Source organism: Hyla sarda, chromosome 1 (genome assembly GCF_029499605.1).
Source record: "Hyla sarda isolate aHylSar1 chromosome 1, aHylSar1.hap1, whole genome shotgun sequence".
NCBI lineage: Eukaryota > Metazoa > Chordata > Amphibia > Anura > Hylidae > Hyla > Hyla sarda.
In genome coordinates, this window is record NC_079189.1 from 544366238 (window position 1) to 544387306 (window position 21069).

The window sequence follows — 21069 nt, forward strand, 5'->3', positions numbered from 1 at the left end:
TATGCTTGGGCATACAGAGGTGAAAGCTTATTGTATGCTGGGACTTGTAGTACTATATGCTTGGGCATCCAGGGGTGAAAGCTTATTGTATGCTGGGACTTGTAGTACTATATGCTTGGGCATCCAGAGGTGACAGCTTATTGTATGCTGGGACTTGTAGTACTATATGCTTGGGCATCCAGAGGTGACAGTTTATTGTATGCTGGGACTTGTAGTACTATATGCTTGGGCATACAGAGGTGACAGCTTATTGTATGCTGGGACTTGTAGTACTATATGTTTGGGCATCCAGGGGTGACAGCTTATTGTATGCTGGGACTTGTAGTACTATATGCTTGGGCATCCAGGGGTGACAGCTTATTGTATGCTGGGACTTGTAGTACTATATGCTTGGGCATCCAGGGGTGACAGCTTATTGTATGCTGGGACTTGTAGTACTATATGCTTGGGCATCCAGAGGTGACAGCTTATTGTATGCTGGGACTTGTAGTACTATATGCTTGGGCATACAGAGGTGACAGCTTATTGTATGCTGGGACTTGTAGTACTATATGCTTGGGCATCCAGGGGTGACAGCTTATTGTATGCTGGGACTTGTAGTACTATATGCTTGGGCATCCAGAGGAGACTGCTTATTGTATGCTGGGACTTGTAGTACTATATGCTTGGGCATCCAGAGGTGACAGCTTATTGTATGCTGGGACTTGTAGTACTAAATGCTTGGGCATCCAGTGGAGACAGCTTATTGTATGCTGGGACTTGTAGTACTATATGCTCGGGCATCCAGTGGAGACAGCTTATTGTATGCTGGGACTTGTAGTACTATATGCTTGGGCATCCAGTGGAGACATCTTATTGTATGCTGGGACTTGTAGTACTATATGCTTGGGCATCCAGAGGTTACAGATTATTGTATGCTGGGACTTGTAGTACTATATGCTTGGGCATCCAGAGGTGACAGCTTATTGTATGCTGGGACTTGTAGTACTATATGCTTGGGCATCCAGGGGTGACAGCTTACTGTATGCTGGGACTTGTAGTACTATATGCTTGGGCATCCAGAGGTGACAGCTTACTGTATGCTGGGACTTGTAGTACTATATGCTTGGGCATCCAGAGGTGACAGCTTATTGTATGCTGGGACTTGTAGTACTAAATGCTTGGCCATCCAGTGGAGACAGCTTATTGTATGCTGGGATTTGTAGTACTATATGCTTGGGCATCCAGGGGTGAAAGCTTATTGTATGCTGGGACTTGTAGTACTATATGCTTGGGCATCCAGGGGTGACAGCTTATTGTATGCTGGGACTTGTAGTACTATATGCTTGGGCATCCAGGGGTGACAGCTTATTGTATGCTGGGACTTGTAGTACTATATGCTTGGGCATCCAGGGGTGACAGCTTATTGTATGCTGGGACTTGTAGTACTATATGCTTGGGTATCCAGGGGTGACAGCTTATTGTATGCTGGGACTTGTAGTACTATATGTTTGGGCATCCAGAGGAGACAGCTTATTGTATGCTGGGACTTGTAGTACTATATGCTTGGGCATCCAGTGGAGACAGCTTATTGTATGCTGGGACTTGTAGTACTATATGCTTGGGCATCCAGGGGTGAAAGCTTATTGTATGCTGGGACTTGTAGTACTATATGTTTGGGCATCCAGAGGAGACAGCTTATTGTATGCTGGGACTTGTAGTACTATATGCTTGGGCATCCAGTGGAGACAGCTTATTGTATGCTGGGACTTGTAGTACTATATGTTTGGGCATCCAGAGGAGACAGCTTATTGTATGCTGGGACTTGTAGTACTATATGCTTGGGCATCCAGGGGTGAAAGCTTATTGTATGCTGGGACTTGTAGTACTATATGCTTGGGCATCCAGAGGTGACAGCTTATTGTATGCTGGGACTTGTAGTACTAAATGCTTGGGCATCCAGTGGAGACAGCTTATTGTATGCTGGGACTTGTAGTACTATATGCTTGGGCATCCAGTGGAGACATCTTATTGTATGCTGGGACTTGTAGTACTATATGTTTGGGCATCCAGGGGTGACAGCTTATTGTATGCTGGGACTTGTAGTACTATATGCTTGGGCATCCAGAGGTGACAGCTTACTGTATGCTGGGACTTGTAGTACTAAATGCTTGGGCATCCAGAGGAGACAGCTTATTGTATGCTGGGACTTGTAGTACTATATGCTCGGGCATCCAGAGGTGACAGCTTATTGTATGCTGGGACTTGTAGTACTATATGCTCGGGCATCCAGTGGAGACAGCTTATTGTATGCTGGGACTTGTAGTACTATATGCTTGGGCATCCAGTGGAGACAGCTTATTGTATGCTGGGACTTGTAGTACTATATGTTTGGGCATCCAGAGGAGACAGCTTATTGTATGCTGGGACTTGTAGTACTATATGCTTGGGCATCCAGGGGTGAAAGCTTATTGTATGCTGGGACTTGTAGTACTATATGTTTGGGCATCCAGAGGAGACAGCTTATTGTATGCTGGGACTTGTAGTACTATATGCTTGGGCATCCAGGGGTGAAAGCTTATTGTATGCTGGGATTTGTAGTACTATATGTTTGGGCATCCAGAGGTGACAGCTTATTGTATGCTGGGACTTGTAGTACTATATGTTTGGGCATCCAGGGGTGACAGCTTATTGTATGCTGGGACTTGTAGTACTATATGTTTGGGCATCAAGAGGTGACAGCTTATTGTATGCTGTGACTTGTAGTTCTGTATAATTGGGGTTCCAGTGATGACTACTTATTGTATGCTGGGATTTGTAGTGCTATGTACTTGGCTTTCATTAATGGCAGCTTTCATTAATGGCATTAATACATGCTGGCACCTGTAGTTCTTTATACTTGAGCATGATTTTAATTCTGGGACCTTTAGTTCTTCTTGCGCATCCAGTGTTCTGACATTTTTTAGGATGGGACTTGTAGTTCTTGGCCTGTAGTAATGAGAGCCTACTGTATGCTGGGACTAGTAGTACATTGGACCTGGTCATCTAGTGATGTCATCTTATTGTCTACTGGGACTTGTAGTTCTGTATAATTAGGTTTCCGGTGATGACGAGTTATTGTATTTTGGCACTTGTAGTTCTTCACACTGGAATACATACTGGAACTTATAGTTCCTCTTATTTGAGCATTCTGTGATTTGACTTCATCATTGCTGGAACTTGTAGTGCTACTTGAGCGTTCAATGATGTGACTTCTTATAGGCTGGGAGTTGTAGTTCTGTATAATTGGGCAAACGGTGATGTCTTTTTATAGTGGTTCTGTATATCTGGGCATTCAGTGTTGCAGGCTTATTGTATGCTGGGACTTGTAGTACAAAATGCCTGTCAATCAAATTATTCTACTTATTATTGAACCCCCCGACTTGTTCTGTATATCTTTTCATCCATTGCTGACATCATATTATATGCTAGGAGTTGTAGTTGTATATATCGGGGCATCCATCATATTGTGTGCTGGGACTTGTGGTTCTCTATAGCAGAGCATTCAGTACTGATATCTTTATATATTTACTGATTTTGTATGCTGGAGTTTGTAGTTCATTTGGACTGAGCACCCAGTTGCTTGAGATGTATTATTATTTATCTGAAAGACCAGAAAAGACTCTAGACTAGACCCCCTAATATGAATCAGTCCAAAAGGCTGTCTGTGCATGCTGGGAGTTGTAGTTTTGCAACAGCTGGAAGCAGGGAAACTCCGATTAGATGGGACTGCTGACATATTGTGCATTTGTGCCTATGGTTCTGTAAAAATGGGCATTCAATGGTTTGAAGTAGTGGTTTCCAAACAGTCGACCTCCAGTTTTTGCTGACTGAATTGCCAACGGAATTCCGAATAGCGGAGTCCAACAACAGTGTAAATGAGGCCTTACAATATTTTCAGCATACAATGATTTTCCAGAACCATTGTGAGGGTGCATTCACAATTTTTCTATACGGTTCCCAAATATGGTTTTGTATAGGAAAACTGTATATGGTAGAAAACCGTTTACATAGACCTCCCATGCAAAAACGAATGCAACTAAAAGTATTCGGTTGTGTACTGCTTTGTATGTATTTTTTTATTTTATTTTTTTTACTTTACCCATTACCGCAGTCTACTACCGTTTTGTGTCCTGTTTAAAAAATGTATATGAACCCTTTTTTTTTATTTTTTTATTTTTTTTTAACATTGAAGTAAAAGAAAAACGGATAGGTCCACTCTGGCTGATAAAGGAGATATAAGGAACGTATATAATACTAATATAGGATATATAAATATTGTATACTATTCCTCCTTCCTTCCTTTTCCAAGTGTTAACAACTTACTCTAGTTTCCCTTTGTAGATTGTACGGTTTAAGTAATTGCCAACACAGGGTTAATAATACAAAGGTTTATTCACTAACGCACTATATAACTTTAGCTAACATATATACATATCCGTATAATATCAATGTATCTTAGTGTATACAACAATGGTAACTTCAATACATTAACATTATACTGGTTACATTACAATTTAACCCAATACAATATCTTACCCGCCCACCTAATTACACACCAATACACAAGCGCTCAATCCAGAACAGCTTTCTGTCCCTAGGGCTATAGGAGTTTGTGATATACAGTGGTCCCTCAACATACGATGGTAATTCGTTCCAAACGACCCATCGTTTGTCGAATCCATTGTATGTTGAGGGATCTGTGCAACGTAAAGTATAGGAAGCTGTACTCACCTGTCCCCGCCGCTCCGGACCAGGTCCTCACCGCTCCCGATGCTGTCCCGTTGCTCCGGTGTCTTCTTCGCGATCCTCCGGCTTCTTCCGCATCCTCTGCAGGGTCCGGGCCTCGCTTTCTGGTGACGTTATTACACTGCTGCGCCGGCGCGGCGTGCGTAGTGACGTAATAACGACGCCGGAAAGAGAGGCCCGGACCCTGGAGAAGATGCGGAAGACGCCGGAGGATCGCGAAGTGGACCCGGAGCAGCGGGGATAGGTAAGCGAACCTGCCCGGGATGCTTAAGCTGCTATCCGACAGGATAGCAGTTAATGCGATGGCCCCGACATATAAAAGCATCGTATGTCGATGCTGACATCAACATGCGATGGCCTCTGAGAGGCAATCGTATGTCGATTTTATCATATGTCGGGGCCATTGTAGGTCGGGGGGTTACTGTATATTTAACAGGGATGGAAGGGGTTAATGAGTCTTTGTAGAGAGGAGTGGAAAGGAATTAGTGCTTGGGATGAGAGGGTAAAGGATTAGACTATGGACTAAGAGAGAGAAGTTGGGGCAAAGGTAGAGGAGGAAAGATGGTGCCCAGGATTATACTTAGCAGGTGTTGGGAGATGAGGCAGGACAGCAGTCTATCTTTCTTGGGCCTGGATCCTCACCGCCTCATGGAGTTGCTCCCCGTGTTGGTGACTGCCTCTCAGGAACCCTCCCTCCCTTCCTTTCATCCAGCTTGGTATATATAGATAACTTTGTACAATGTCCTAAGACCCTCCTATCTGGCCAGATATCCCCCAGGCACCAACACAGGTTTGGTGGGCACATACCAGAGAATGTTTGTTGACCATGCCACCTGTGCTTTGGCCTCTCTATGACCTGGCCAGATATCCCAAGGCTACCATGATACCTGCATGAAATCAGGTTAGGTGGGCCCATTCCAGGTTGATTTACAACATATCCCAAAATATGCCCCTGGTCTAATGACCCTTATATTGTGTTTTATGAAATGCCCCAAGTCATGTCCTGTTTGTACAACATTTCTATCCTACAAAGGTCTTATATAGGGCATAGTTGATGTGAGATAGATTGATATAAATATGATTATATGACGCTTCCCTTCACTGTGGCGTACGGTTTTTGGGATACGTTTTTTTTTCTTGCCCATGGCAACCCACACCTACTTTTCTTTGAATTTCAATTAAACAGTTTGAACTTTAGTGCAAGAAAGTGTTAATAAGAAAGAAAAAAAAAAAGTAAACGTATACGGCAAAAACTGATGCAACCAGACATCTAAATTCAAAACGCACACGGTTGAAAACTTTATGTAGTTCAAATTTATAGCACATGTTTTCATACAGTTTTTTGTCAGTTTTTACGGCATACATTATGCAAATAAAAAAAACGTATAGCAAAATCGTGATGTAAATGTATCCTAACTTGAAACTAATTCAACATGCAATGCTAGAATCGGTCTGGATTGGTAAATGGTGTATGGCTGGAAGATGACCAATCAGAGGGGGCATTTCACTGGTGAAGTCCCCGTATAATTGAAGTGCATGTACTGATTTGCTGTGTAGTAGCGCCTCCCTACAGTATAATGCAGTACTGCACTGTTCTTTACCTGTGCCCGGACTAGCTGCTCCTTTGGATACTAGGCAAGGTCAGCTGCTTATAGTATCAGTGCGGCATACTGTATGGGAACTTGGAGAATGCATAGCATTGATCAGTGTTATCAGCGCTCCCCTCGTACAGGGGGCGGAGGCTGCCTTTATACTTGGAGCGACAATCGGACAGCACGGAGGAGAGTAAGTGACCTCTGGCTGTCATCCCAGCTGATCGGGACCACCGGCAACAAGAATTTTACACTTTAGATCCCGGGATCGTCTTTGATAACGGAATCTAAATGGTTAATGCCGGGCGTTAGAGGTGAATCCTGGTGATCTGTCGGTGAAGCAAGCAAAGCTTCTATTAGAGGAAAAAATACCAGAAAAAAATACAATGTGTATAATCACATGACTTGTAAGGTAAAAAAAAATGCCGGGGATAAAATGCCTAAGAAATCACACATTTTCTAATACACACCATTTTGGGGGAAAATGCCATAAAAACTGCAAACTTGGAGTGAAAAAAATGAAGGCCCGTTTTCGTGGTGTTTTTATTATTTTTATTTTTTATTTTTTTCAAGATTAAAAAAAATAAATAAAATTGTGTGTTATCCTGGGCCCTTAGGGAAGTAGTCTCCCTTAGGCGCATGTACATGTTTATGTGTGGATGTAGGAGGCCATCTATAGGGTAATTGGCCCATTCCCCACCAGTCCTGAACCACAGTGATCCCTCAAGTTACAATATTAATTGGTCCCAGGACGACCATTGTATGTTGAGACCATAACTCTATGGAAACCTGGTAATTGGTTCTGAAGCCCCTAAAATGTCATCCAAAAATAGGAAAAGGTGAGGATTAAAGAAAAATAAGTAGATAACTAATATAGATAAAGCAAATCCTTACATATTAAAGTAAGAAAGTGCTGCTGCTATAAATCACTGTCTATGTCAGTGTTTCCCAACCAGGGTGCCTCCAGTTGTTGCAAAACTACAACTCCCAGCATGCCCGGACAGCCGTTGGCTGTCCGGGCATGCTGGGAGTTGTAGTTTTGCAACAGCTGGAGGCACCCTGGTTGGGAAACAATGGTTTATGTAGAGAACAGGAGCTTCTTCAGGGTCCCATACAGTACACACAGTGTCCCAAATGGAGCCGCCCTTACTTGGTGTCCAAAGGAGCAGCCAACCCTGGCACAGGTAAGGAGTAGTACAGAACTTGAAGTTCCTCCCTGTACTGTAGGGGGCGCTACCAGACAGCCAGTCAGTGCATGTACTTCAATAATACAGGTGATTTACCAGTAAAATGCCCATTCTGATTGGTCAGTTCCTCCAGTTGTGACACGTTTCACAGATCTGGACTGTCTGTACCATTGTATGTTGAGTCTGGTTTCAAGTTACAATGGTCCAGAAAAGACCATTGTATGTTGAGGCCATTGTAAGTTGAGGGATCACTGTATAGATAAAGCAAGTCCTTACATATAAAAGTAAGAAAGATCTGCTGGGAGCGGTAATCACTGTCTATGCAACGATCTAAAAAAGGAAAATGGAGCCGCCCTTACCTGGTGTCCAAAGGAGCAGTTAACCCTGGCACAGGTAAAGAGTACAGAGCATGTAATACCTCCCTGTACTGTAGGGGGCGCTACCAGACAGGAATTCAATGCATAAACTTCAGTAATACAGGTGTTTTACCAGTGAATGCCCATTCACAGATCTGGTCTGTCCGTAGCATTGTATGTTGAGTTTCAAGTTACAATTGTCCAGAAAAGACCATTGTATGTCTAGGCCATTGTAAGTTGAGGATCACTGTATTTGCATTGCTCAGTATAATAATGCTTCTTTTTCAACTGCAGGTTACAGAGCAGGAGATTTCTATTTAAAATGACGTTGGGCTCCGAACTTCCCAAATCCATGAGAATGGCTTCCAATATGGTGGCCAATAAGAATCTTCTGCGCTGGGACCTGTCACCGGAGGATATTCACACCAGGACAGAAGAACTCATAACAAGGACTAAGAGTGTATATGATGCAGTAGCTGCGCTGGAGGTGGAGAAAGTCAATTACGAAAACACTGTCAAAGTTTTAGCTGACCTTGAACTAGAATATGCAGGTAATAGTTAAAAACTTTGTCATTGTTTATTCCATAAAGCATGTACAGGACGTCATACTGTACGTGTGAATAGACCCTAAAGGAGCATTCCAGGCTTTAAAAGTTGATGACCTTTCCTCAGAATAGGCCAGTATTTCCCAACCAGGGTGCCTCCAGGTGTTGCTAACCTACAACTCCCAGCATGCCTGGGAGTTGTAGTTTTGCAACAGCTGGAGCCACACTGGTTGGAAAATGCCTGCATAGATCATCAGTATTATATTGGTGTGTGTATGTGTCCCACTTCCAGCACCACCACGCTGCAGCCTCATAAATTATACAGTAGACAGAAGATGTGACACGTTTCGAATGCTGTGCGCACTCTTACTCAAACTTATCTATCCGGGCATGCTGGGAGTTGTAGTTTTGTTGGAGTTGAAGCCACCCACAATTGTTGGTTGTAAAACAATTGCATAGATCAGTATTAGGACCTATTTAAAGGGGTACTCCAGTGGAAAGCATTTTATTTATTTATTTTCAAATCAACTGACAGAAAGTTAAACAGATTTGTAAATTACTAGTATTTAAAATCTTAATCCTTCCTGTGCTTATCAGCTTCTGTATACTACAAAGGAAGTTCTTTTCTTTTTGGATTTCTTTTCTGTCTTACCACAGTTCTCTCTTCTGACACCTCTGAACTTGTCAGGAACTGTTCAGAGCAGGAACAAATCCCCATAGCAAACCTCTCCTGCTCTGGACAGTTCCTGACATGGATAGAGGTGTCAGCAGAGAGCACTGTGGTCGGACAGAAAAGAAATTCAAGAAGAAAAGAATTTCCTGTGGAGCATACTGCAGCTGATAAGTACTGTAAGGATTAAGATTTTTAAATAGAAGGGATTTACAAATCTGTTTAACTTTCTGGCACCAGTTGATTTAAAAAAAACAATATTTTCCACCGGAGTACCCCTTTAAGCTAATCGGTATTTCCTCACTTACTTTTTTTTTTTTTTTTAGGAGGAAAAATAACCAGGAATAACCAGGTGTCTAATAGGATGTTCTATTCCAGTGGTCTTCAACCTGCGGACCTCCAGATGTTGCAAAACTACAACTCCCAGCATGCCCGGACAGCCGTTGGCTGTCCGGGCATGCTGGGAGTTGTAGTTTTGCAACATCTGGAGGTCCGCAGGTTGAAGACCACTGTTCTATTGTATAAACCTTCATATTGACCCAAACTTTCATTATGGTTTTTCAACAGTGGAGCGAAGCATGTTGGATTTTCCCCAGCATGTATCGCCTAGCAGAGAGGTGCGGATTGCCAGCACACAAGCTGATAAAAGGCTGTCCGATTTTGATGTTGAAATGAATATGAGGGAAGACATATTTAGACACATTCTCCATTTACATGTAAGTACATTTCCGGAATATATACTATAGCTGAGCGTACTTGTGTATGGCGGAGGATTGGGAGAACAAACACAAATGAAGAAAGCAGTCAGTCCTTTTTCCTACTAGCTGGTGTAAAAGTACAACTCCCATCATGCTCTGACGGCCTTCCAGTGTTCGGGCATTATGGCAGTTGTAGTTTTGCAACAGCTGGAGACCCACAGGTTGGAGAACACTGTCGTCCTATATCAGGAAGCTTCTCCATCTCTACTACGCTGAATTTATTGTGTAGAATCCTATGAGATCTGGCACATACTATATATGTTATAGCTCAGGTTTAGGTTTGTGAGCTTCCTACAATAAATCAGTCTGCATATATTATTTATAGAAAACACAGGACCTGGAAAAGCTTCATCCAGAAGTTAGACGATATTTGGAAAAGTCAGTTCAGCTTGGAAGACGCAACGGACTCCATCTTCCCCTTGAAGTACAGACTGTAAGTATTACCAGAATCGTGTATTTCATCCATGGTGCTCTATTCCATCTGCAAGTATAGATCGTTTTTTACGGTCTGGAATGTTGGCACAGATGATGAAATCCGTTGGTTTGGCTGCAGTTATTTGACAGGTAGGTTGTACTGCCAGCAATATATCCAACCATATCAATTAACCTAGCTATCAGTGCTTCTTGTCAATGACCTAAAGGGAACCTGTCATCAGATTTTACCATATATCATGTGACAACGCATTTTATATGATAACATCTGAAGACTGGTTCCCTTTAACCCCTTAACGACACAGAACATAAACGTGCTTCCTGGTGCGATGGTACTTAACACACCAGGATGTACATTTACGTCCTGTACAGGATCGCGAGTACCAGGGTGGTGCTCGCGTCATGCAAGGAAGGTCCCGGCTGCTATCAGCAGCCAGGGTCCCGTCGGTAATGGCAGACGATCACGCTGATATCTGCTATTAGCCCCTCAGATGCAGTGATCAAGAGATCACTGCATCTGCGGCAGTGCGGTCGGTAAAATGGATGATCGGATCTGCCGCGGGGATCATAATGGCAGACGAAGGTCCCCTCACCTGCCTCCGTCCGTCTCCTGGGGTCTTCTGCTCTGCTCTGGTCTGAGATTGAGCAGACCAGAGCAGAAGAACGACAATAACACTGAGCAGTAAAAAGTAAAAAAAAAAAATTTGAAAAACCCCCTCCCCAATAAAAATGTAAATTGTCCCTTTTCCCATTTTACCCCCAGAAAGTGTAAAAAAAATACAATAAAAAAGGCCAAAATTGCTGCTTTTTTATGACATCATATTCCAAAAATGTATGCAAACGTGATATCAAAAAAAGGACAGATCAAGGCACAAAAAATGAACCCTCATGCCACCTATTGGGAAAAATGAAAAAGTTATAGGTTGTCAAATTAGAGGGATTTTAAATGTACTAATTTTGGTTTTTACATGTTTTTTTTTTAAGCGGTACAATAATAGAAAAGTCTATAATCATGGGTATCATTTTAATCAAATTGACCCACAGAATAAAAAACATGTGTCATTTTTACCGTAAATTGTACGGCACAAAAACGAAACCTTCCACAATTTGCTAAATTGCTGTTTTCTTTCCAATTTCCCCACACAAATAGTATTTTTTTGGTTGCGCCATACATTTTATAGTAAAATCAGTGATGTCATTACAATGGACAACTGGTCGCGCAAAAAAACAAGCCCTCATACTAGTCTGTGGATGGAAATATAAAAGTTATGATTTTTAGAATGCGAGGAGGAAAAAACAAAAATGCAAAAATAAAAATGGCTGCGTCCTTAAGGCCAAAATGGGCTGTGCCTCCTGACCTCTTTACATATCACTGGATTTTGTTGTAGTTGCCTATTCATTCCACCCAGTAGACTTTTGTCTTGGGATATTTTGGTTGTTTTTAATTGGTAAAATGCACCTATAGTATGATTACACACGGTTTACAATCCATAGGGAATTCTCATATATCATGTTTTGTCAAATACCTTTTATATAGGAACCATATGGCGGCACACATACAGTAAAGAGTAAGGCCAGATTCACAGCATCATTGTGGCACCCAGGCTTATCTGTGCTCTTATATATGTCCACAAGTATGGATAGGCATGGGCCCCATGGACTTTCATGAACCTATACGTGTTTTGTACTTGAAATAAATTGCAGCAAACACATATACTGAGTGTTTGGAAAATGAATGGAATTGCTGATTACATTTGGCCCATTAAAATAAAATCTATGGGGGCCTGCGTCTATCTGTGCTTGTATACGGCGGTCCATTTTGACAGGATGGCAACGTATACATGCCACAGATAGAACAATCATAGTGTGAATGCACCCTAACAGTGACACTGTGCCTCCATACTGCCTTGAAAGCCTTATACTGGATGGTATTTGTCAGTGGATGTTGTTGTACTTGGTGGTTCAGTACCATCTCACTATTGCTATTGTCTTATTTATGTCCTTTATCAGTCTTTGTTATTGTTAAGTTTTTCTTCTTGTTGTCTTTTAATTTTCCCCAGGAAATAAAAGGCATGAAAAAAAAGATCAGCGAGCTTAGTATTGATTTCAACAAAAATCTCACAGAGGACAACACCTGTCTCACCTTTACAAAAGCAGAGCTTGGTAAGACTTTGGCACTGGATGGCCCGTGTGGCTCTTTGCTTTAGTCAGACTACATCCTCTATTACACGGGGAGATGTGCTTCTGATGCTTCTGATCATTTTTTGACAGGACAACACGACCTATCAGCTGGGAAACAAGGATTTGCTTGTTGTTTGGCTGATCATCAGTCCTATTACAAAGGGCCATATAGATTTGCCTGGTCAATAATCATAGGGCCCTTACTGTATCTGTATCTATGTTCAAATTGGCTTGGTGCTGTTTTCATCATATAAAATGGCTGGCTTGCAAGTTGAATAGTGGCATTTGCTTAAAAGGGGTACTCCGCTGCTCAGTGTTTGGAACAAACTGTCCCGGACGCTGCAGCCGGCACCGGGAGCTTGTGATGTCAAAGTCCCGCCCCCTCATTATGTCTTACCCCGCCCCCTCCCATAGACCTGCACTGAGGGGGCGGGGCTAAGACGTTACGATCTCCCAGCGCCGGCATTCAGCATTCAGAACAGTTTGTTCCAAACGATGAGCAGTGGAGTACCCCTTTAACTATGATAATACAGAAAAGTCTCAGAAGCAAACTAAATGACAGGAAGTTTTTTTTACAGCCACCTTAAAGAATATGTCACAGAATTTGGAGTTCAGCAGTTGGTCGTGTTCCTAAGTCCCATAGAGAATAGATGGAGCAATGGTCGAGTGCGTGCACTGCTGCCTCGTTCAAGGGACAATTGACCTCCATTTTCAAGGTCAAATATCTTGTTGACTGGGGATAACTGTTAATCCTGGGATAACACCTTCACCTTTTGAGATATGTCCAAAGTTTGATGGGTCAGTGCCTGGACCCCGACTGATTGCAAGAATGAGCCGGGAAAAGAGCGTGCTACGGGAGACAGACTTACAATGCCAATCTATTGGATTGTCTTAGTCTGCTGTACTTGTTTCCCAGCTCTATATAGCGATTGGTCAATGTTTTAACATCCAAACCGACCAATCAATACTTTTGACATGTCTCTAGGAAACCTCAGGTTAAGGTTCACCTGCTTTATTATGAAGAGATCTGATCCTATTCTTGGAAGTAAATATACAGCTCCTCTACTGAAATATATCATAATTATCGTCCCAACTTTGTTTTTAAAAATAAACAAATGTTAAAAAAAAAACAAAAAAAAAACACAACTTAAAATTTATAGCATATCAGTGAATGTCACTAACCTTGGCCTCTCCTGTGGTGTATTTTACAGAAGGTCTTCCTACTGACTTCATTGACGGTCTAGAAAAAACAACCGACAACAGTTATAAAGTAACTCTCCAGTATCCACATTACTTTCCTGTTATTAAAAAATGTTCTGTACCAGAAACCAGGAGGAAGCTGGAAGCGGCTTTCAATAGTCGATGTAAAGAAGTGAGTATTTCCAATCTACTCATTACTTACACTTGACTTACACTTTGTACAGCTGCGTCTTCTCCCCTGAGCACTGGGACCCATCCTGTTCACCACCAGAGTGTCTATGTAATTGGGGGGCCGGAGGGCTCAGGTGAGACTATGCGACTGGTGAGTTTAGTGGGGACATACGGGGCCCATTTTAGGAGATTGCGGGGTGTCCAAGCTGTTGAACCCCCTTCCCACTTAAACAGAGGAAGAACATACAAACTCCATGCAGATGTATTCCTGGTTGGATTCCATCTCTGAACCCCATAGCTGCCGCTAGACAGTGCTATCCTCTGAGTATTCAGATGTCTTGTTATAAGCATGTATCGTAGAAGTCTTTATACCTAATGAATATTTTGATTCCTTGTTTTAGGAAAACACTAAAATACTTGAAGAATTGATTACACTCCGGGCTAAACTGACAGAACTTCTGGGATACCGGACACATGCAGATTTTGTACTTGAATTAAACACAGCTAAGAACACAGACAATGTATCTACCTTTCTTGGTAAGTTGTAATTTTTAGACAGTCTACTTGTCATTTCAGGTGACTTTTCAGTATAAGCAGCCATCTGTATACATCTCCATAGACTTGTATACCCCCCATCCCCATATACTTGTATTGCTTGTCTTGCAAACACAGGACAAATATATCTTATTCCCTATCCATAGGATAGGGGATAAGATGTATGATCACAGGGGTCCCGCCGCTGGGGATCCCCGCAATCTGTCATTCCGCACCCACCTTTGTGAGCTCTCTGCAGCGATCGAGGCTCCGAGTGTGAAGCATGACGACCAAGGGGCCGGAGTATCGTTACGTCATGACTCCGCCCTCGTGTGATGTTGGGCCCCACCCTTTCAATGCAAGTCTATGAGAGGGGGCGTGATGGAGAACTGTGTTAACAGGAGAAAGAAGCTTTATTGTCTATTTAAATGGGTAGTCCCACATTTTAGTTTCTATCCCCTATCCAAAGCTTAGGAGATACGTGTCTTTCCGCTGTGACCTCCTGCACTGCGCCCTGGCTCTACTCATGCACAGAGTGGGGGTCGACATGCCCCCTCCATGTATCTCTATGTGACAGCCAGAGATACGTTAGAGATACACCAGGGGTGCCATGTTGGAGATTGAGAGGTCTGAGCGGTCAGACCCCCCCATGATTAGACATGTATACCCTATTCTTTGGATCGGAATAAGAAATAAAATGTGGGACTACGCCTTTAAGATATATTACAAATTTTCTTATATTTGCTTGTACTATTCATCTATGAAAAGTTTGTTCAAATGACAATGTCAATTTAAGAATGGATGGTTGTCAAGGTTAGATCAGTGGCAGCTTAACCCCGAGGCCCCTGCAGAATGAAGCCTATTTCTGTACCCAAGTCCTATTCACTTTAGTGGATCGATGGAGTTTATGTGCAGCTCACAACAGAATGTTCTAGGTTAACTGAGATGCTCTTAAACCCAAAGAGTGGCAAAAAAGAGATGAAATCTAGATTTCTCAGTCCTAAGAACACAATCTGTACATAGTACTGATGTATGGTGGATGTTCGATATTCATAGTATGTCAATATATGGACAGACCGCAGGATCCTACAGCTGTGCAATGAAACAAGATTAAAATATTAGCCCCCCTATATTTCTCACAAGTATAATAGTATTAGAGTCTAGCCTGCTGCTTGAGTTAATACATTAAGGAACTATGTGTTTTAATACACGGTGGTATACCTAAATAAACGTGCATATATTAACTAGACTAATATAAACTGATTTTTCAGTGGTTCCTGTAAAGAAAACGTGTACAATAGCAAATGTCCATACAACCTGTAAAAAAAAAAAGAAAGTATGCACAGTGTTCACTATTTACTGATGCAAACTCTGAAATGTCCACATGTCCTGTAAAGAAAGATTGTGCCCACAGTCCTGTGAAAAAAATCTAGGCAATGATCCTTCTAGATAATGCTCTGTGAGCAACAGGTGGTTGGCAATTAGGTGTCATTATATTATATATATCAGAACGGGAGAAGCGGAGTCTCACTGTAGTTGACGGCTGGAAAATGCGGCACCAAAGGGCCACTCACTCGACCCGACTGACACCTCGATGAGATCCGGTTGCTGGTGTGGTAATTACCGTGTCCCTCTGGCTGGAGGCGGCTATAGTACGTGTGTTCAGCGCGGCCGCTCGCTCCAGCAGATTCTCAGTGGTGTGTGACGTATGCTGGTCAGGAGGGCTGAACTTGTAAACTCCGTGAGTGGCTCCGTTCTTAGCAAGCTGATGGCAAGTATAGCTCATTAAGCAGGCTGGGGTAGATTCCTAGCTCCCACTAGGCATGCTGGTGCCAGTAGTGGTTTTAAATTGTAAAGTCTCAGGCATGTACAATGTTCAAGTCTGCAAATTTAGGCAGAACAGGAGACACAGCAGTGGTAGACTTTTTTTTTTCCAACTGTGAATGGGGTGCTGGATAGATGTTGTCCTGAGCTTCTAAAACCAAACGCGTTTCGGGGTATATAAGAACAGGGATATCGTGCCCCTTCTTCAGTGGTGTGCCGGAGCGAGCTTCAGTGCTGAACGCGTATACATCCGCCTCCAGCCAGAGGGATGCGGTAATTACCTCACCAGCAACCGGATCTCATTGAGGTTTGAGTCGGGTTGGGTGAGTGGCACTTTGGTGCCGATAACTCTTTTTTGCATTTTCCAGCCGTCCACTTCAGTGAGACTCTGCTTCTCCGGTTCTGATATATATATATATTAGCTGAGTACCCGGCGTTGCCCGGTTTTTCCTTCCTCATCCTTGTTGGGGAGGAAAATCAACAGAGAAGGAAGCTTTTGACTTCATATCCCATCCCCATATATTGTTGTCATATCCCAACACCATATCCTGTCCTAATGTCCCGACCTCCTATCTCCACCTCCTATCACCACCTCCTATCTCCACCTTCTATCCCGTCCTCATATCCCGTCCTCCTATCCCGACCCGTAATAGGTGCACCAGGTATTGAAATATCTCCAGCCGTACAGAAGTTATGTGACAGCATACATTTCCCATTGATTTTCATGGGACTTTAAACAAAAAACCCGACCCTCACAAATCGGGGTGGTTAAGGGTTAAATTAACTATCCTATATTTTAAGTGGACATATAAGTAACATGTGACCAAGTATTATTGAAATATCTCCAGCCGTTTGGAAGTTATGCAGTAACATATATTTCCCATTGACTTGTATGGGACTTTAAACATAAACCCCGCCCTGGCAAATGGGGGTGAGTAAGGGTTAAATTACCGATCCTATGTTTGTTGTTGACATATAAGTAACATGTGTGCCAAGTGTCATGTCATGTTCATGTTAATATCTTTAGCCGTTTTTGTGGAACATACACACATACACACACATTGAGTTTTATATATATTAGGGGTGTGAATCGCCAAGAATTTGGCGATTCGATTCGAATCGCGATACCAGTGTGGCGATTTGATATATCGCGATACCGTCTAGGTGACGATACATCGCGATATATCCCGATTCTGTTTAAAAAACAATGTCTTTTACGCTTTTATTAAAACTTTATTTTTATTTTTTATTTTTTTGGTACACTTTATTAGTCTTTTAGGAATCATTAGATTCCTCAGACAGATGAATAGAGTTCTATTGAACTCCATTTATCTGCGATCCATTGATAGAGCCTGGTCCAGCCAGGCTCTATCAATGACAGAGCCACGGAGAGCCTACACATCTCCCTTTAGACGCCGCTGTCAGCTTTGACAGTGGCGATCTAAAGGGTTAATAGCCAGCCGCGGCGATCGCCGCATGCTGGCTATTAGCGGCGGCCCCCGGCTACTGAGAACAGCCGGGGGCTGCAGAGTATGGAGCGGGCACGAGTCCGGAGCCCGCTCCATACACACTGCAGAGCACCGCATGCTGGATATTAGCGGCGGTGATGCATCAGCGGCCCCCGGATACTGAAATCAGCCGGGAGCCGCAGAGTATGGAGCGGGCACGAGTCGGAGCCCGCTCCATACATCCAGAGCTCCGCCGCGTCAGATCCGGCTGACAAAATGTGGAACTTGTATCTCCTGATGCCCGGGACATGCTTTCTGTGCATCAGGAGATACAAATTCCACATCACTAAAGCGATTTTTCACTTGCCGATACTGAATCGATTCAAAATATTTTTGAATCGATTCAGTATCGGCAAGTGAAAAATCGCGGGAATCGATTTTTTTCTTACATCCCTAATATATATAGATAAAGACACACAATTTCCAACCAACTGTTGCTCACAGAGCATTATATAGAAGGAACATTGCCTATATTTTTTCACAGGACTGCGGACACAATCTTTATTTACAGGACATGTGGACATTTCATAGTTTGCATCCGTAAATAGTGAACACTGTGCACCCTTTTTTTTTCTTTTTTTTTTTTTTTTTTAATACAGGTTGTATGGACATTTGCTATCAAATTCAGAACAGGAACCATTGTACATCTTTTCTTTAGAGGAACCACTGAAAAAAACAGTTTATATTAGTCTAGTTAATATATGCAAATTAATTTAGGTATACCACCATGTATTTAAACACACAGTTCCTTAAACGGGCACTGTCAGACACAAACACTTTTGAAATGTTGTAAAGCATGCAAAACCAATAGGTTTTGCAATTGCTTTCATTAGAAAATTTTCAGTATTTCATACAGAAAAAGCCAGTCAAACAACGGACCCCCCTGCCTGCTTGGACACATACTAGTCCTGCTGTGTCCATGCGTCATCACCTATGTCATGGACACACTTCCTTGATTGACAGCTGTGAGTGCAGGGCTCACAGCTGGAGGAAAAATCCTCCCTCTGTCAGCTTGTGTCCCGCTACTGTCAGTGAGGACACGCTGGGAGTTGTAGTTTTGCTAATGCTAGGGGAAATGTGAGCAGACGGCATATGGAGGGAGGGGGTGGAGACCTGCACAGTGAGGCCACACCCCCTCCCACAGAGAGGAATTCAGACTAGTGAGCTACATTAAAAGTGTAATAAAAAAAATTAATAAAGGTGCTAGACACAAAAATTAGATGTACATGGTCAGGATTAGATACTGAGTGATATATTAAAAAATTCGTTTTTTTTGTTGGATCTGACGAGTACGCTTTAATGTATTGTGGTGTCCTGGTACAGGACATGTCCTGTCCCTTTTGTCTGAAGTCCCCTCATGATAATGGTCTCTCCTGTAGGGCTAACTCCTAATCGCCTCTTAATATGTTGATGTGTAATGTATATATTTAATTCAGATAGGAATACCTCTGTATAGGACCTTAGAGGTCACGTGCCTTTAAGTTATGTTATGCCATGGTTTAAGGACCTTTTGGGTCATGTGACACTTTGGGTCATGTTCACTGGGTTCATAACTGACAGGTTCTGCTGACCAATGAGCTTTGTCCCACCCTCTTAATATATAAGAGGCTGCTGCCACTTACTTCTCTCTCTTCCTGCCGGACTATCAGAGAAAGCACATCTCATATGTCATCATCAATTCAAGCTAGGCCTGAAGCCTTATCTTCCGCAGCCCCTAAACCGTGAGCTATCTAGCTCAAAACTACTAAAATCCTGTGTGACTACTGCAACTAAATTATCTTCAAATCAGCACAGTGGCTAGCAAACCAAAACTCATTGTATTCAGAAGTCCCAGCAAACCTGTGAGGAACCTGAATTACTGTCCTCTATACAAAGACTGTTTGTTACCTACAGTTGCATAAAATATGCAGTAAAGTTTATTCTCGTTTTCATCAAATATCTGCTGTGGACATTCCTTTATTTCTCCCTACCATTTCTCGGACGGTTGGCGGTAGGACCATTACTCTAAGCAAACCGTATCCTGGCGTCATGACAGTTAAGGGTTAAATGCCAACATACCCTACACTATTACCTGCACCACCTAGACACCACAGTATTAACTTGAGCAGCAGGCTACACTCTAATTCTATTATACTTATGTGAGAAATATAGGGGTGCTAATATTTTAATCTTGTTTCATTGCACAGCCGTAGGGCCCTGCAGTCTGTGAAATTATATTATATTATATCATCTATTACGATTGTCCTTATGAATAAATTTAATATTTATCCATATATTGATGTACTGGGATTATCCAAACATCCACCATACATCAGTACTACATACAGATGGTGTACTGAGGACTGAGGAATCTTGATTTTATCTCCTATTCACTTTAACTGTATTATCAGTTGCCACCCATACATGCAAGATATGTGTCTAGTAAACAGTTAAAGGGGTACTCTGCTACTCAGCGTTTGGCACAAACTGTTCCGAACGCTGGAACCTGCGCCGGGAGCTCGTAACGTCATAGCTCCGCCCCCTCAATACAAGTCTATGGGAGGGGGTGACAGCTGTCACGCCCCCTCCTGTAGACTTGAATTGAGGGAGTGGGGCGTGACATCATGAGGGGGCGGGGCTATAATGTGACAAGCACCCGATGCCGGGTCCAGTGTTCGGAACAGTTTGTTCCAAACGCTGAGCAGCGGAGAACCCATTTAAGGTGAATTCTGCTAATCTGCTTTTTCCTTTGATCACCCATCAAAGATTGATGCCTTATTCTGGGGCTAATGCATTAGTGTTTCCCCTGGAAAGATCCTCCACACCCCTGGCACCAACCACTGTATATTTGCGCCTGATTGGCTGGGGTGCTATCAATCACAGTCATAAAAATCCCATTAAATGAATTTCCTTTATAAAACAATATGCTGTGACAACAGTAAACCCATATATGCATGTAAATATGTTTGTTTCTTCATAGATAATCTGAAGATGAAGGTAAAGCCTTTAGGTGAAGAAGAAAAGTCACTTGCATTGGAAATGAAACGTGAAGAATGTGAAGAAGGAGCTGTGGAGTTTGATGGTAAAATCAATGCTTGGGACTTGCACTACTACCTCACCCGCATTGTGGAGACAAAATACTCTGTAGACCAGGATAAGCTGCAGGAGTATTTCCCTATGGAGACGGTCACAAAAAATCTGCTCGCCATTTACCAGGAGCTGCTCGGTCTTCGATTCGAACGTGTGGAGAATCCTGATGTATGGCATGAATGTGTGAGTCTCTACACTGTGTATGACGGTGCAACAGGAGACCTGCTGGGCCAGTTCTATCTGGACTTGTACCCAAGGTAAACCCTATAAATTAT

The 21069-nt window shown here is 42.7% G+C and overlaps 1 protein-coding gene across 4 annotated transcripts in view; it reads left to right on the forward strand.

Annotated features, from left to right (window-relative positions):
• Positions 1-21069, forward strand: part of NLN (neurolysin) — a 151599-nt gene that overhangs the window by 66213 nt on the left and 64317 nt on the right. For all 4 annotated transcript variants that reach the window (XM_056541460.1, XM_056541438.1, XM_056541453.1 and 1 more), the window contains 7 exons: positions 8197-8453; positions 9685-9833; positions 10201-10308; positions 12368-12470; positions 13700-13860; positions 14261-14396; positions 20685-21051. In XM_056541460.1, coding sequence (XP_056397435.1) covers positions 8225-8453; positions 9685-9833; positions 10201-10308; positions 12368-12470; positions 13700-13860; positions 14261-14396; positions 20685-21051 — 1253 coding nt within the window. In that variant the 5' untranslated portion in view covers positions 8197-8224. The remainder of the gene's footprint in view (positions 1-8196; positions 8454-9684; positions 9834-10200; positions 10309-12367; positions 12471-13699; positions 13861-14260; positions 14397-20684; positions 21052-21069) is intronic.